Source organism: Pygocentrus nattereri, chromosome 2 (assembly GCF_015220715.1).
Source record: "Pygocentrus nattereri isolate fPygNat1 chromosome 2, fPygNat1.pri, whole genome shotgun sequence".
Lineage (NCBI taxonomy): Eukaryota > Metazoa > Chordata > Actinopteri > Characiformes > Serrasalmidae > Pygocentrus > Pygocentrus nattereri.
Genome location: NC_051212.1, coordinates 41,381,458 through 41,396,096, shown reverse-complemented (window position 1 = coordinate 41,396,096; position 14,639 = coordinate 41,381,458). Strand labels below are relative to the sequence as shown.

Below are 14,639 nucleotides of genomic sequence, written 5' to 3'. Positions count from 1 at the left end.
ACTTTTTCTTCTATTAATCCACATTTTCAGATTCATTTTTAAAATAACATCCAGGAGTCTTGTAGGCAAAAGCAGTCAAACCCATCACCCAAATATAATTCATTCAGAAGGTTATCTAAGTAAATGTAACAGCATAAGTATAACATGCAATTACTCACCTCTGCACAGCTTAGGCCTTGTATACACTTCACATTTGCATCCAATCACCGTGATCCAATTGTGTTTATCAGATCATAATCTAGTCAAGACATGGCACATTTACCCTTGCGCTTTTCAAATAATAATAATAATAATAATACATTTTATTTGTAACACGCTTTACATTTGAACTGAATTTCAAAGTGCTATATAGTAGAAGCATCTCTATAAAATCAAAGAACTACTATAAAAACATCTTTACACTCCATATGAAGATTAAGGGTTGTAAGTTCTGCTGAAGAGAAAGGTTTTAAGTCCTTTTTTGAAACTCTCACTTGACTGTGGTCCCCTCAGATGGTCAGGGAGAGCATTCCATAAGCAAGGAGCAGCAGAACAGAAGGCCCGGTGCCCCATGGTGCTGAGTTTAGTTCTGGGGGAAGGAAGCGATTTGTAGCCTCTGTTTCCAGATATTTCTGCTTAGGACCCACAGCTCAAGCACAATTGATAAAAACATGGATGAAAACACAGACAGGAGTGATGGGAGATCTGTCTTCTGTCCATCTCAGATAACAAATTGTGTTTCAACTGTCATGTTCATAACCCTACAAAAGTCTAAAAAACCCAATGGCAACATTAAATATCGTTCCCTCCTCTCTCACTAAATATGAACTATTCCGGGTGACACACACCTAACATTAAACCACAAATGTAGTCAAGCTGGCCGCATTGCACACACAGGTCTGATCACAGTGCGTGCTGTATTACCTCAGGTAACACATTCCGATGACATGCAGTTGCGCTTATCTTTTAAATGTTTATGCAGACAACATCCAGACACAGGACACTGGCCAAAACAGACTAATAGAGGAACACCAGCTAACATGGAGACCATCATTCTAACCAGAGGCATCACTAGAGGTTTATGGTTAAGAGCTTAGCCTTTACTATCCAATGTGTGGAGACATGCTTCCCCTGGAGCATTGTTCTTTTAATGTCCCCAAAATACATATTTTTGGTGAGACTATCAATATGCATTAAATTGATTTAAAAATTATTACTATTTGGTGAAGTTGGCACATAGAAGATCTGTCTCTTGATAGTTGTGTTAGGCACAGATCTAACATGACTTAAATGCTATCCAACTATTTACAGCATGCTCAGATCAAGCAACTGTACACTGTCAGAAAAAAAGTACAGTGCAGGTCCTTTTTTCATTCATCAAGATCCGAAATATATCAATGTACCATCAAGGTCCAATGTTGTACTTAAGCTTTTTTCTCCCTGGAGAAAAAAATACATATTTGTACATTTTCCTAACCGAATGTTTTGAAACAGAAATACTAAACAAAAAGCCTAGAATCAAGTTTATAGAGTCACTATTGATGGTGTACCCCTGAGAGATAATTTGCTATCTTTATTAATGCGTGTTCTTTTTAGATTCTGTTTGTTTGGGCTTATGCAAACTTTTGTGAATTTAGTTTAGATATTTGGACTTTTGGCCTCAGGAAATATGCTATAACATAACTGTAATAGCCCCATTAGCCATTTCGAAATTTGCCATCTGTCCTCACATCACAGTTCCATGAATCCATATTCTCTGAATTATCTAGACTTGATTTCACACCTAGCCACAATACGACTATATATATATGGCTTTATACTAAATCATCAACTGCTTATGCTTGTCTGACAAACATATAATGCTCTCTTGTCATATCGCTCTAGTCGTGTCAGTCTAGAGTTTGCATTACTTCTGCATAATTTATTATTGAATACATTAGGATGTGCACTACACACACATTTTTAATATAAATTAGAATGCAACACCCTGCAACATGCAGCATACTTACATTTTATTTTGCATCTGCTACATGTAGCTTCACTTTTTCTGCTTAGAAAGTGTGTAATAACAGATAATACATTGTGGTTTGGAGGTTACTTTGATCTTCTTGTGTTCAAAGCAAACAGAAGGTGTGTGAGTTTTTGTAAAGCGCCTCATAGACTTTGGATCACTGGGCTCAGTAGAGCACAGTAGTAGAGAGCTGTATCTGCCAGTCTTAGTTCTCTAACAGTGAGCTCAGTGGATGACCGGGATGTAGTAGATGAAAATCTGCTGTCTGAGGTATGGCTATAACTCTCCCGTCGAGCTCCTCTCCGCAGTAAATACTGTAGAACTCTGTTAGGATACTGTCTGTACCAGTAGAGATAGACATTTTCACTACTTGTGTCATAAGAACATTTCAGTGTAACAGATTCTCCCTCTTTTTCAAAAATATCAGTCTTCTGATCTTCTGATGGTTCAATTTGATCAGCACCAAACACACCTGTAAACAATTCAAAAAAGAAGAAAAAGAATATTAAACATTTCACTAAAGCGATAATTTTTCAAATATTTCCAAGCTCATCTTCACAGTGAGTACCTGATGTGATGATGAGGATGATGAGTAGGTTTCTCTTCATTGTGAATATGATCAGATGGAGTCAGTAGTGTGTTTAAGCTCTCAGTGCTCTAATGCTGATCTGTGTGTTAGTGTGAGTCTCTCTGAAGTGAGTACAGTTATGAGAAACTACAACAGGAAACTCCTGCTTTGGGGAGCTGCTCCACTGAGCTTTCTGTCTTTGTGGAAGAAATAAAAGTTGGACCACAAGCATAAGCTAAAAGAAACTGATAATGAATGAATAAATGAATGAATGAATGAATGAATGAATGAAGGAACGAATGAATGAATGAATGAATGAATGAATGAATAAAGGTATATTAAACAAATGGCAGTTGGATTCATGAGTTAATTCAACACTGAACACCACAGACAAACCACAAGGAGAAGGAGGAAGTTCACACACCACATCTTCTATTGTACAAAAGTAAAAATAAAAATAGATTATTTATAAACATCACAAGCATGAGCACTTTTTACACCATTTAATAACTCGTAATAATCTTAGAAACATGACTTACTCATTACAGAGAGCAAAAAAAAAAGTGGCTGAAAAGAAAATGACAGGACATCAAACTGATCCAGGTCACTAAGGCAGCTGCCCCACAAGGATTACTGTTAGAATCACAGCATCACAGTTTTAAAGAAGGTTTTCTGCCAACAGCATCTAAATGAGAATCCTGCAAGAAATTCCTAAGATCCTGTATGTTGTGTGTGGAATGGTATCTTACTGTATGAATGTGTAATTCAGAAACAGACCTGTAAGACAAAACGGCGACATCAAGATTTGGTTTCTTGATCAGAGGTTTGATAACTGCTAGTTTAAAAGCTTTGGGTACATGGCCCAGACTAAGGCACGAGTTTACAATAGTTGAAATAGGGTTTATAATAACTGGCAGTACTTCTTTGAGTAATTTTGATGGAATTGCATCGAGTGTGCAGGTTGTGCAATTTGCAGAAGAGATCATCTTCTCTAGCTCCAGCTGTGGGAGGGGGTAAAAGGTTTCCAGGCTCTTTTCTACAGCTGTGTTTTGTTCTATATCAGCCAAGTCAGATGACAGCCAAGCTGGATTTGAATTTGATACTGTGGGTTGAATTTGTTGTCTAATATTTTCAATTTTATTATTAAAGAGGTCCATAAAAAACTTCACTAGTGAGAGTTGCTGGAATTTCTGGTTCCAGAGTGGAACACTTGCAGTTTGGTTTGACGCCATTTCCGCTCTAATTTTGTTTTAAGGTCCGGGTTTTATCGTTGTACCACGGGGCGAGCTTTTTCTGCCTTATTCTTTTTATTTTAAGTGGGGCCACATTTTCTAAAGTGGATCGTAAGGTATTTTCTAAATAACCGGTTAGTAAATCTAGTTCCATTGGGTCTGATGGAGTGGAGACTCTGGGAGATTTTCTATAAATTGTAGGGCGGTAGAAGGTTTTATTGAGCGCTTTGTTGAATAACGAGGGGACGTATATATATTATGGCTAAGTCGTAGCTCATATGAAATTAGGTAATGGTCAGAGATTGCTGTGGTTTGCGGTAGGATATTAAGCTTTAAGGTTAAGACCTAGTCTCAAAGCTAAATCTAACGTATGACTACAGTAGTGTGTAGGCCCTGTTACATTTTGGGTAAAACCAACAGTCAGAGTCTAGGATTGAGGTAAATGCCTTTTTTAATGGGTCATCTACCTTCTCAAAGTGAATATTAAAATCTCCTACAATTATTACTTTATTGTTGCACACAGCCAGGTTTGCAGCGAAGTCACTAAATTCTTTTATAAATTCAGAGTATGGCCCTGGTGGCCTGTAAATGTTAAATAATGAGAACGCCTTCTTTTTTGTGATTAGATTTGTAACGTGAACAGAAAGGACCTCAAAGGAAGTAAAAGTGTCGCATTGTTTCTGACTAATATCGAGAGTATTTTGGTATATTATATATGGCCTATGTGCATAATTATAGCCTACAGGCGTGGCTTCATTTAAAGCTAAATATTCATCTGGTCTAACCCACGTTTCAGTAAGTCAAATTTATGATCGCTTATGATTTCATTTACGACGACTGCTTTAGAGTTTAGTGATCTTATATTAAGTAGTCCAAATTTTAGATCTAAGTTGTTAGTGCTATCATCAGAACATGGATATATGTTGATTAGGTTATTTAAATGGACTGATTGAGTTTTTCTATGATTAAATTTAGTTTTAATTCGGGGCAAAGACACAGTCTCTATAAAGTTGATCTTGGGTGACGCCTCAAGGCGGATCGCAGACGGTCGGTTTAGCCTGTCTGTCTGCGGCCTGGTCCCGGCTCTGGACTGTCAGCAGCTGTTTACACTACTCTGCCGACTAACTAAAAGACTATGTGCTATGCTGCATGAAAGTAAGGCAGCACCCTCCCGTGTGGGATGGACACCATCCCTACCTATAAGACCAGGCTTGCCCTGTAGGCTTCAGCGCCGCGCTGCATTGGGATGCAGCCAGAGCAGATTACGGCATTGGACATCGTCTGGGCCTGTTTAATCGCCTCTCTAATATTAGCCTTAGTTACCTCAGTCTGCCGCAGACGATAAATTCAAATAATAAATACAAACTGAAGTGAGAAAACTTTGGTGATAAAAGTAAAAGCATGTTGTGTTTGAGGCTGTGATGTCAAATGCACCCAATATATAATGGATTTTATATACCTTTATTCTATAGTCCAGATTTCAAAGCAAACAGCAAAGCAAACAGCAAGCACGATTTCAAGCATTACTAATCCCAGCAAGGGATCATCTGTTTGCTCAAACTTACAGCTGAAAATTACAATGAAGCTAATCTGCTACTCTTCTAGATGAAGATGAAGTTGCCCACCTCTACTATATGATCAATCACAGCATCAGAATGTACAGTGATACGGTGCATTAATGAATTGATTAATATTTTTAGGATGATGGCTTTGTTGATAGTTCATCATAAGAAGACATATGCTAGTTAAGAAGCTAACACTGTTATGCTAATAGACACAGAGCAAGTGTTTTTGCCCATGTTGTCAGACTTGACAATGAAACATTGAACTTTTGTTTGATTCTACATATGTCTATGTCAATGTGAACATTTGTCTGAGTGTATGTGCAGAATAGAGCAATATATCTTTAACATTTCTTTGGTATTTATCTTCTTAATTTCATCAGTGCCATTGTCTTGTATAATTTCAGATTAATACTCATCATTTCTTCTATTACTGTTAATCTTTAACACCTGTCTGTAAAGCATTTTGAGCTGGTGTGAAAAATGCTCTGAAAATAAAGATATGACTATTTCAGCCAATAATCTAACTGGCAAGTAAGGTATATAATTAGCCTAGTTCGACACTTTAGAGTGACATAAAATGATCAAAAAGACTATGAAATCATTAATCAAGGTTAATATACCTGGTCCAGCTTTCTCACAAATGGAGGTAAGATGATCAACATGTAAAACTTATCACTAAGGAAGTTTAATTGGTTCCTGTTTGGACCAGTTCAATTCTTGAATATGCAGAGGGAAAATGTTGTTATTAAACCCTGCAACTGCATGTGTTGCCAGTGTAAGTTCATTATTAAATGAGTAAAATTAACCACACATATCAGTGAAGTTGTAATTTGGAGCGATGAGGCAGATGAATGCACTGAGAAAAGCAAGATTTATTCAAGATTTATTCAAGATTTATCCAGACTCATGGTTGAAATAGTCCAGGGTCATAGAGCCAACATGGAGATAAGGTGGGATGGACATAATGAAACAACAAAGCAGACTAGAACACATAAAGCCAAACACTTAACAAAACACTTTGAACCATATAATACATCCAATACATATAGCACATCCAGCACAAGCAAACAAAGACCAACGAAAACAAGGGGCAAACACAGGGCTTCAATACACGAGGGCTAACTATGGATACAGGTGGCAACACTCAGGGGCAGAGTCAGAAAACAAGGGGCCTGGACTGGGAATCAAAACAAAGAAAGCACATGGACATGTAAACAGACGCACATGGACAGTGCTAGGAGGGGCCAATCGTGACAGAAGTAATCAACCTGAGAAGATAAGTTACAATAAGCCATTTTTCCAATAATATGGTTCAATAACTTTCAGAATTAGTACAATAAGTAGCACCATGCTTCTGTAAACAATATAACCACATGGTCTCAGGAATACTTGAAGAAACACTTGTCAGTAAACACTCAAAGTTGCAGCATGTCCAAATGCAAATTATGACCCTGCTCTGTAAAGCAGAAACCATTAATCAACAGCATCCAGAAACACAGCTGACTTCTCTGGGCTAAAGCTTTTATGAGATAGACTGATAAAAAAGTGGAAACAAGTGACTACAGGCCAAAGAGTAAAGTTTTAATCCAGACTGACCAAATCAAAGTTCAAAGCCAGCATCTGTCATGGTTTGGGGGTGTGTTAGTACCAGTGCATGCATAAGTTGCACTGTTGTGAAGATACTTTTAATGCTGAGGTGTACATATGTATTTTGCAGCAACATGCGCTGCCATCTAGACTCTGTCTTTTTCAGGGATATCTCTGCTTTTTTTTTTTTTTTTTTGGAGGAAAATGCCAAGCCATGCCAACTACTATGTGTCTGCTCTTTTTCCACTGTGCTCATTTGAAAGTATTTCTACTTTCACTCAAGTGCAGAAGTGCAGAGGTTGTATAACATTGTTCGCCACTGGTAGATCTTAGTCATCAGGAAGGTAGAAAAAATCTTTGACTGTAGATTTTATAGTACTCAGCCATGGGAAGGATGGTGTGCATGGGTAACATCAGCTGATGCTGATTTCAGCAGCATGAACTCTGTTCTTGATCCAGGAAACCGACGATACCATGCTTGATCACAAGCATGAACCTGTGTTTGAATTTATAATAAGAAACAAAATAAACTGCAGTCTCAGATTTTCTTGTGGATCTTTTATTTCATTTCAGCTTCTTTAACCCTCTCAGGTCTACAGTGTCATATGCAAAATTCAAGGATGTTGTACATAAAAGAATCCACTTCTTAGAAATGCTGAATCTCATATTTTTTCCAGAAGGCTGGTGTTTTGCCATTTTAATGAAGGCTCAGTTGTGATCGAATCCCTTTCAGCAAGTTTGTAATCCAGTCTTGAACTGCTCTGTCTTTTTGGAGACTTTGTAAAATAAATCCATAATAACAAATCCAACAGGGCATGTCTTCTGTCATTATTTATCTATTTCTTGGGTTTTAAAGAGGTGTTGTTGTTGTTAGCATTCTCTATAGCTGGGTTGAGTCTGTCAAGCTATCAGAGGCTGAGGTTGTCAACCAATGGAAGGGAGTAAAGAAGTACTTTACTGTCATATGCTGTTATCACTTTTCTGCCATTCAGCCTCAAGGTAATCCACCTGTAGGATACATAAACACACACTATTAGCTAATCTACACTGGTAAAATGGAGAGCATTAATCTAAATGGTGAACACAAAAATAAATAAAAAGCATAAATTACCAACATCACTTTTTTTCTACTATAAAGTTGAATGCAAACAGCAACCAGATAGATATTGTAACAGGTAAGAGTTATCTAGTCTACAGTCAAGCTACGTGATATAGATTTTCAAATTGGAAGGCCTGGCTCACCGTCTCCGCTCTAATTCATCCCAAAGATGTGCTTTCGGGTTGAAGTCAGGACTCTGTGCAGGCCAGTCAAGTTCTTCCACACCAAACTTGCTCGTCCATGTCTTTATGGACCTTGCTTTGTGCACTGGTGTGCAGTCATGTTGGAACAGGAAGGGGCCATCCCCGAACTGTTCCCACAAAGTTGGGAGCATGAAATTGTCCAAAATCTCTTGGTGCTGACACATTCAGAGTTCCTTTCATTGGAACTAAGAGGCCGAGCCCAACTCCTGAAAAACAACCCCATACTATATTCCCCCCTCCACCAAACTTTACATTTGGCACAATACAGTCAGACAAGCACCGTTCTCCTGGTAACCACCAAACCCAGACTGGTCCATTGGATTGCCATATGGAGAAGTGTGATTTGTCACTCCAGAAAACACGTCTCCCCTGCACTAGAGTCCAGTGGCGGTGCTTTACACCACTGCATTCGACGCTTTGCATTGTACTTGGTGATGTAAGGCTTGGATGCAGCTGATTGGCCATGTAAACCCATTCCATGAAGCTCTCTATGCTGTTCTTAAGGTAATCTGATGGTCACATGAAGTTTGAAGGTATGTAGTGATTGACTCTGCAGAAAGTTGGTGAATATTGGTGGAATATTTAGTAGCAGAGGAAATTTCATGACTGGATTTGTTGCACAGGTGGCGATCTATCATGGTACCATGCTTGAATTCACTGAGCTCCTGAGAGCGACCGATTATTTCAATAATGTTTGTAGAAGCAGTCTGCAGGCCTAGGGGCTTGGTTTTATACAACTGTGGCAGTGGAATTGATTGGAACACCTAAATTAAATTATTTGACTGGGTGAGTAAAAACTTTTGGCAATATAGTGTATATATGTGTGAGTATAAATAATATATATGCACAGGTTGCTGCTGGAATCCTCTTCCACTTCTCCATAATGACATCATGGAGATGGTGGATGTTATACTACCTTGCGTGCCTCCTTTCGCTTGAGGATGTCCCACAGGTCCTCAATTTGGTTTAGATCTGGCGACATACTTTGCCAGTCCATCACCTTTACCTTCAGCAAGGCAGCTGTCAATATGTAACTATCACTTGATTTAGTAAAGGTTTCAATATGTATGTTCAACTGAAAATAAACATATAAATAAATGGTTAAATAACTAATTAAATAAAATGAATTGGTTAGGAGTCAAATCTGTGCATGGAACAGTGATAGTTCATGGCAAAGAATGGAGGGATGGGGAAAGAACAAATGAAAGGAAAATGTGCATAACAGATATGGATTGGTAAAAAGGAGCAATGATTTGGTTAAAAAACAATAAAGAAGAAACATACAGTTGGTGTAACACTCATATTTGGAAGCTATTTTATCTACTATGAGATGTAGATTACATGTGTGCAAACTGGGCCACACTAAAATTCTGATCCTAGTTACAGCCCTGGTAACGTTAGCTCTGTTTCTTTCTGCATTTTGCTGCAAGCAAAACATCAATCAAATAAAAAAATAACATCAAACAAATGAAAACAAAACAAAAACATTCAGACAGCCTTTGGGTAATATTTTGGTAATATTTTTGGACTTTACAAAGGGTATTTCTACCTTCACTCAAGTACTGGACTTGGGTTACATTGTTAACCACTAATAGATCTTCACAGATGAATTGACATCAGGAAGAAAGAAAAGCTCGTTGAGTGTAATAAGAGCTCCCCCTGCTGAGAAAAGCAGGACACTACCTCATTCATATAAAACAGTTTTTGTACAGTGTAGCTGGGTTTCCTGTCACTGTGGGCGTCAGAGCACAGTAGTAGAGTGCAGAGTCTGATACTGCAATGGAAGAGATTGAGAGATTCCAAAATGTCCTATTGTTTGTATGGACATCTGTAGCATCCAGTCGTAAGAAAGTAGGATCTGCACGGGTCACATCAGCTGATCCTCGATATTTCATCAGTAAATACTCTGGTCTGGATCCAGGATACTGACGATACCACAGCAGACTTCTCATATCACCATTATACTCGCAGGAGAGAGTAACTGTCTCATCTTCACGAGCATGAACCTGTGTTTTGCTCTCCAGTGGTTCTATTGACTGTGCAGAAGAGTTCCCTGTGAAGAAATAGAATAATAATCACCCAAAACAGCCAAATTTATTTCTGACTTCACCACAAAGAAATAAATAAAAAATAACAACAGACACTTTAAATACATAAAATGTATATTTCATAGAGATAGAAATGTTGTCAGTTACACTTACTTAGCAAAATCACAAAGACAGTCAGACAGCTCAGACAGCACAGAGACATCATGGTGGTTCCAGTGTTCAGATAGTGAGGAGAGATGTGGTGCTACTGTTCAAGCATGTAAAGACTCCTCCTACATTTGTCAGTAGATCAGTCACAAGAACAGAGAACATAGAGGAGGAAGTTCCTAATTCAAATAAGAGGCAAAATGTAACAGACGTAATCTGGGCTCCCTTCAGAAAATCAGTGCATATGTATTTATATGGACCTGTTGACTGAATTAAAATACAGTCCTACAATAACAAACAGACAAACAGTAAACTATTCAAATAATATGTAAATATTCAGACCAGCCTTGTGATGGACTGGTAACCTGTCCAGGGTGTTTTCTGCCTTCCGTCCAATGAAGTGAGACCTTTGTCAGTGGATCTACTATAGGAACAAAGTACTAGGCCTCTAACTGAATGTACAGCACTTATAGACAAAAAAGCAAAAATAACAAGCAAAAACAACAAGCATCAGTTTTGGGCAAAATGCATATCATAAAATACTAACATCAGAATTACTTACAGTCATCTTTCCTTCAACAGCCTGTTCTAAATATCTACATAAATGAAAAATAGTGTCTTTTTTATTTTCTGTTCTCTATATATCTGGCCCTGTCATTTCTTCATAGATTCTCTACATCACAACTTTGCTGTAGTAAACTTAGAGGTATTTTAAATAATGTGATGAATATGTATAAAGTTCACAGCACCGTCATAAAAGCAGGAGACAACTATTTTACCTTCAAAAGCAAAAAATAAAAAAGAACAATGAAAAGCAGCTGCCTGATAAGGAATGAAGTTTACAAGAACTTTACATCAGCACTGTATAAAAAATCAATAGCCTCTCAATTTAAAATGAGCAACAGAAGCCACAGAGCATCTGATAACGCCACAATAAACTGCAGCCTCAGAGTTTCTTGTGGATCTTTTCTTTAGCTCCTCTTTTCAGCTTCTTTAACCTAAGGTCTAAGGTCGACATATGTCAGAGATAAAAGAATCCACATTCTCTACCATGCAGCATTCACAGAACATATATTTTTCTTTTATAAATAACTTCTTTTAATGTAGCATAAAACATTGATGACCTGAGAGGATTCAATGCATAACTCACATCAATGCAAAAAATCTATATAACCTCTGCCCTCTTCTGGTAGACTTTCATCATTACATCTCTGTGTGTAAACTGGGTATGACTGGTCCACAATAAACTCTCAACTACATGTGATCAATGAAGGTGAAGGTGGTGTGTTTGCAACTTAGAAACACTGTTATCACTTCTGTTATTCAGCCTCAAGGAAATCTGGCTGTAGGATATATAAACCTTCACTATTAGCTAATCTAAGCTGGCGCAATGGAGAGAACTCCACTGGGTTACAAAGCAAAGCAAAATGTATCTAAATGTTGAACAGAAAAGGCAAATAAAAAGCATACATTACCAACATTACATCATCTTTTTTCTATTAGAAACTTAAATGCAGACAGCAGCCAGATAGATCTTGTAACAGCTTAAAGTTATCTAGTCTATAGTCAAGCAGCCTGATAGAGCTTGTGAAAATGTAGCTGTAAATGCTTTAGAAGAATAAAAGCAATGCAGGCAGCACATAGGATTGGTAGAGAAGAAGTTCAGATTGCTGTTACATTGAAAGGCAGCTTTGATCTCTACACACAAGCTTCTACATTCTCCCATCTACATTACACAATCTGCAGGTCACTGCAGAGAACAAATAACAGAAAACAGTCATTTGTAAAAATCATTTTGACGTTTATTTCAATGAAAGCAGTATAAAGGTGTGATAATGTTTAACCTTGTAAACTTCATTAATTTTTGGTAAATATGTGCACATTCTGAAACTGATGCCTGCAACAAAAACATAGGAGCAGTAGCAATTTAACACAATAGTAACAGTAGCCAGCTTTCTCATTAATGAATTCATAAATAATATTTAAATAGTTCGTAAACTTTATTAATGAAACAAACTTATGACATTTTAGAGTGATCTTATTAGTGAAATCACTTTTATTTTGAATGATTTATTTATTGTATTTATTATGCGTTGGTTAAGCTGATGTATTTCCTTTATTTTACTTTAGTTTTTTAAATTCAGTAAACTGATTACTGACACCTGATATGTAACAACTGACAACTGACAAAATGAGGACTGATACCTGATACTTGACATCTGAAGACTAATACTTGATATTCAACAACTGATGACAGAACTGACAATGGATACCTGACAACTGACAACTGATGACTGATACCCAACAACTGATACCTGATACCTAAACAACATTTGACTGACCCCTGATACCTAATAACTGTGGACTGATACCTGATACCTAACACCTGAAAATTGACACCTGACAACTAATGACTGGTACTTGATACCTAATGACTTTTGACCAACACCAAACAACTGGCCACTGGTACCAGACAACTAACCACTGATACCTGATGACTCACACCTGAGGGGTCCAAAGTGACTACTGATACCTGCTCAGGTGCCCAAAGTGACACATTTACAGCTTATTGCAAGAAATGGCCCTCATCAGCATTGAGTGTCTGCTCAAACCAAACTGAGATAAGGCATCTAGATACTGAACTTTAGCTTTCAAGGTTAAAGACTGCTAGACTGGCCTGCCTGCAGTGTAGACCTGTCTCTCACTGAAAACATGTGACAACAGAGACCCTGGGCTTTTGAGCAGCTGAAGTAATATTAAAATATATTTACATTTTTCAAACAGTATTTAGAACAATTTGTGTTTAGTCCCTGGAATGCTGTCTTAATTGCTGTATACTTCTTCTGGCATGCAGATAAAATCTAAAGAAAAATAAACAGAGTAAGATGAGTTATACATTTTACATTGTTATCAATTTTTTTCTGTCTGTATTTTTTTTGCTCGACCTTCTCAAAATGATTTTTTTTTTTCACTCACCACAAGTTTGATCTCAATTCATCTGAAAATGTAGTGATCACTGGCAAACCTGTGTAATATGGTTCTACATGAGAATCTAAATGAACATATGCATGACACTGTAAATAATGAATTCTGAAAGACACTTAAAACAGAACAATAGAAATCAGCAGAAGGAATAAATACAATGACTCAGAGATTAATTTACCCCCAAATCGTTGCGCCTTCACTACAGTTACAACTCATTTATTAACCACATTTGTCTGTGCATCTTTGATAAAGATAACCACACCTGACAGGAAACCCAGTACAAAGTTCAAAGCATTATCTTACAATGAGTTTTTGTACAGTTAAGCTGTGTTTTCTGTTGCTGTGGGTCTCAGAGCACAGTAGTAGAGTGCAGAGTCTGATACTGCAGCAGAGGAGATCAACAGATCCACTTTATTTCTATTCAATTCAGCATTCAGTCGTGGAAAAGGTGGGGTTGCATGTTTTACTTCATTTGATCCTGGAAGTATCCTCAGTAAATACTCTGGTCTGGATCCAGGATACTGACGATACCACTGCAGACTACTTGGAGTACCACTATACTCATACTTGCAGGATAGAGTAACTGGCTCATCTTCAAGAGCCTTAACTTTGTTCTCTAGTGGTTCCATTGATTGTGAAACACAGCTGTCTGTGAAGAAGAAAAAATGGTTTTGTAGTGAATGAAAGATACTCAGATGGGTCAACACAAGGGCCCAAAAAAGCTAAATTCAAAAAGATATATTTTACATAGATATAAACAAAGTAATAACCTATGATGATGAAGACAGTCAGACAGCACAGAATCATCCTGGTGTTTCCAGTGTTCAGATAATAAGGAGAGATTTGGTACTACATTTCCAGCGTGTAAAGACTCCTCCTACATTTGTCTGTTGTAAGAAATGTCCACCCTATTGGTCTGATGCAAAAGCTTTATGAGTACAAATCAGATTCATTCTGCTCATCTGTTATGTGCAAACATGGTGCATGAACTAACAAGTGTACGGTGTATATGCAAGGAAAAAGTGAAGACATCTTTTTTTGTATGCATTAAAGGGAAAATTGGCCAAAAGAGCAGCTGATTATACTTCAAACATGTGATCACTCACAAACACACTGGCTGCATCTGGACTGAGAGGGTCAACGCTTTCACCTGACATGACAAACGTAGTACAATAAGTAATATATTTAAAAGACTTTAAATATGAACAGATGTGG

At 37.5% G+C, this 14,639-nt stretch overlaps 2 gene segments (V, D, J or C); both read right to left on the bottom strand.

Moving 5' to 3' along the window:
• Positions 1–2,133: 2,133 nt before the first annotated feature.
• On the bottom strand, positions 2,134–2,598 carry LOC119264945. The segment is given in 2 exon segments: positions 2,134–2,462; positions 2,559–2,598. Coding segments are annotated over 2 exon segments (369 nt in total).
• Positions 2,599–9,886: 7,288 nt separating this feature from the next.
• LOC119261843 lies at positions 9,887–10,529 on the bottom strand. The segment is given in 2 exon segments: positions 9,887–10,297; positions 10,446–10,529. Coding segments are annotated over 2 exon segments (417 nt in total).
• Between the last annotated feature and the right edge of the window lie 4,110 nt (positions 10,530–14,639).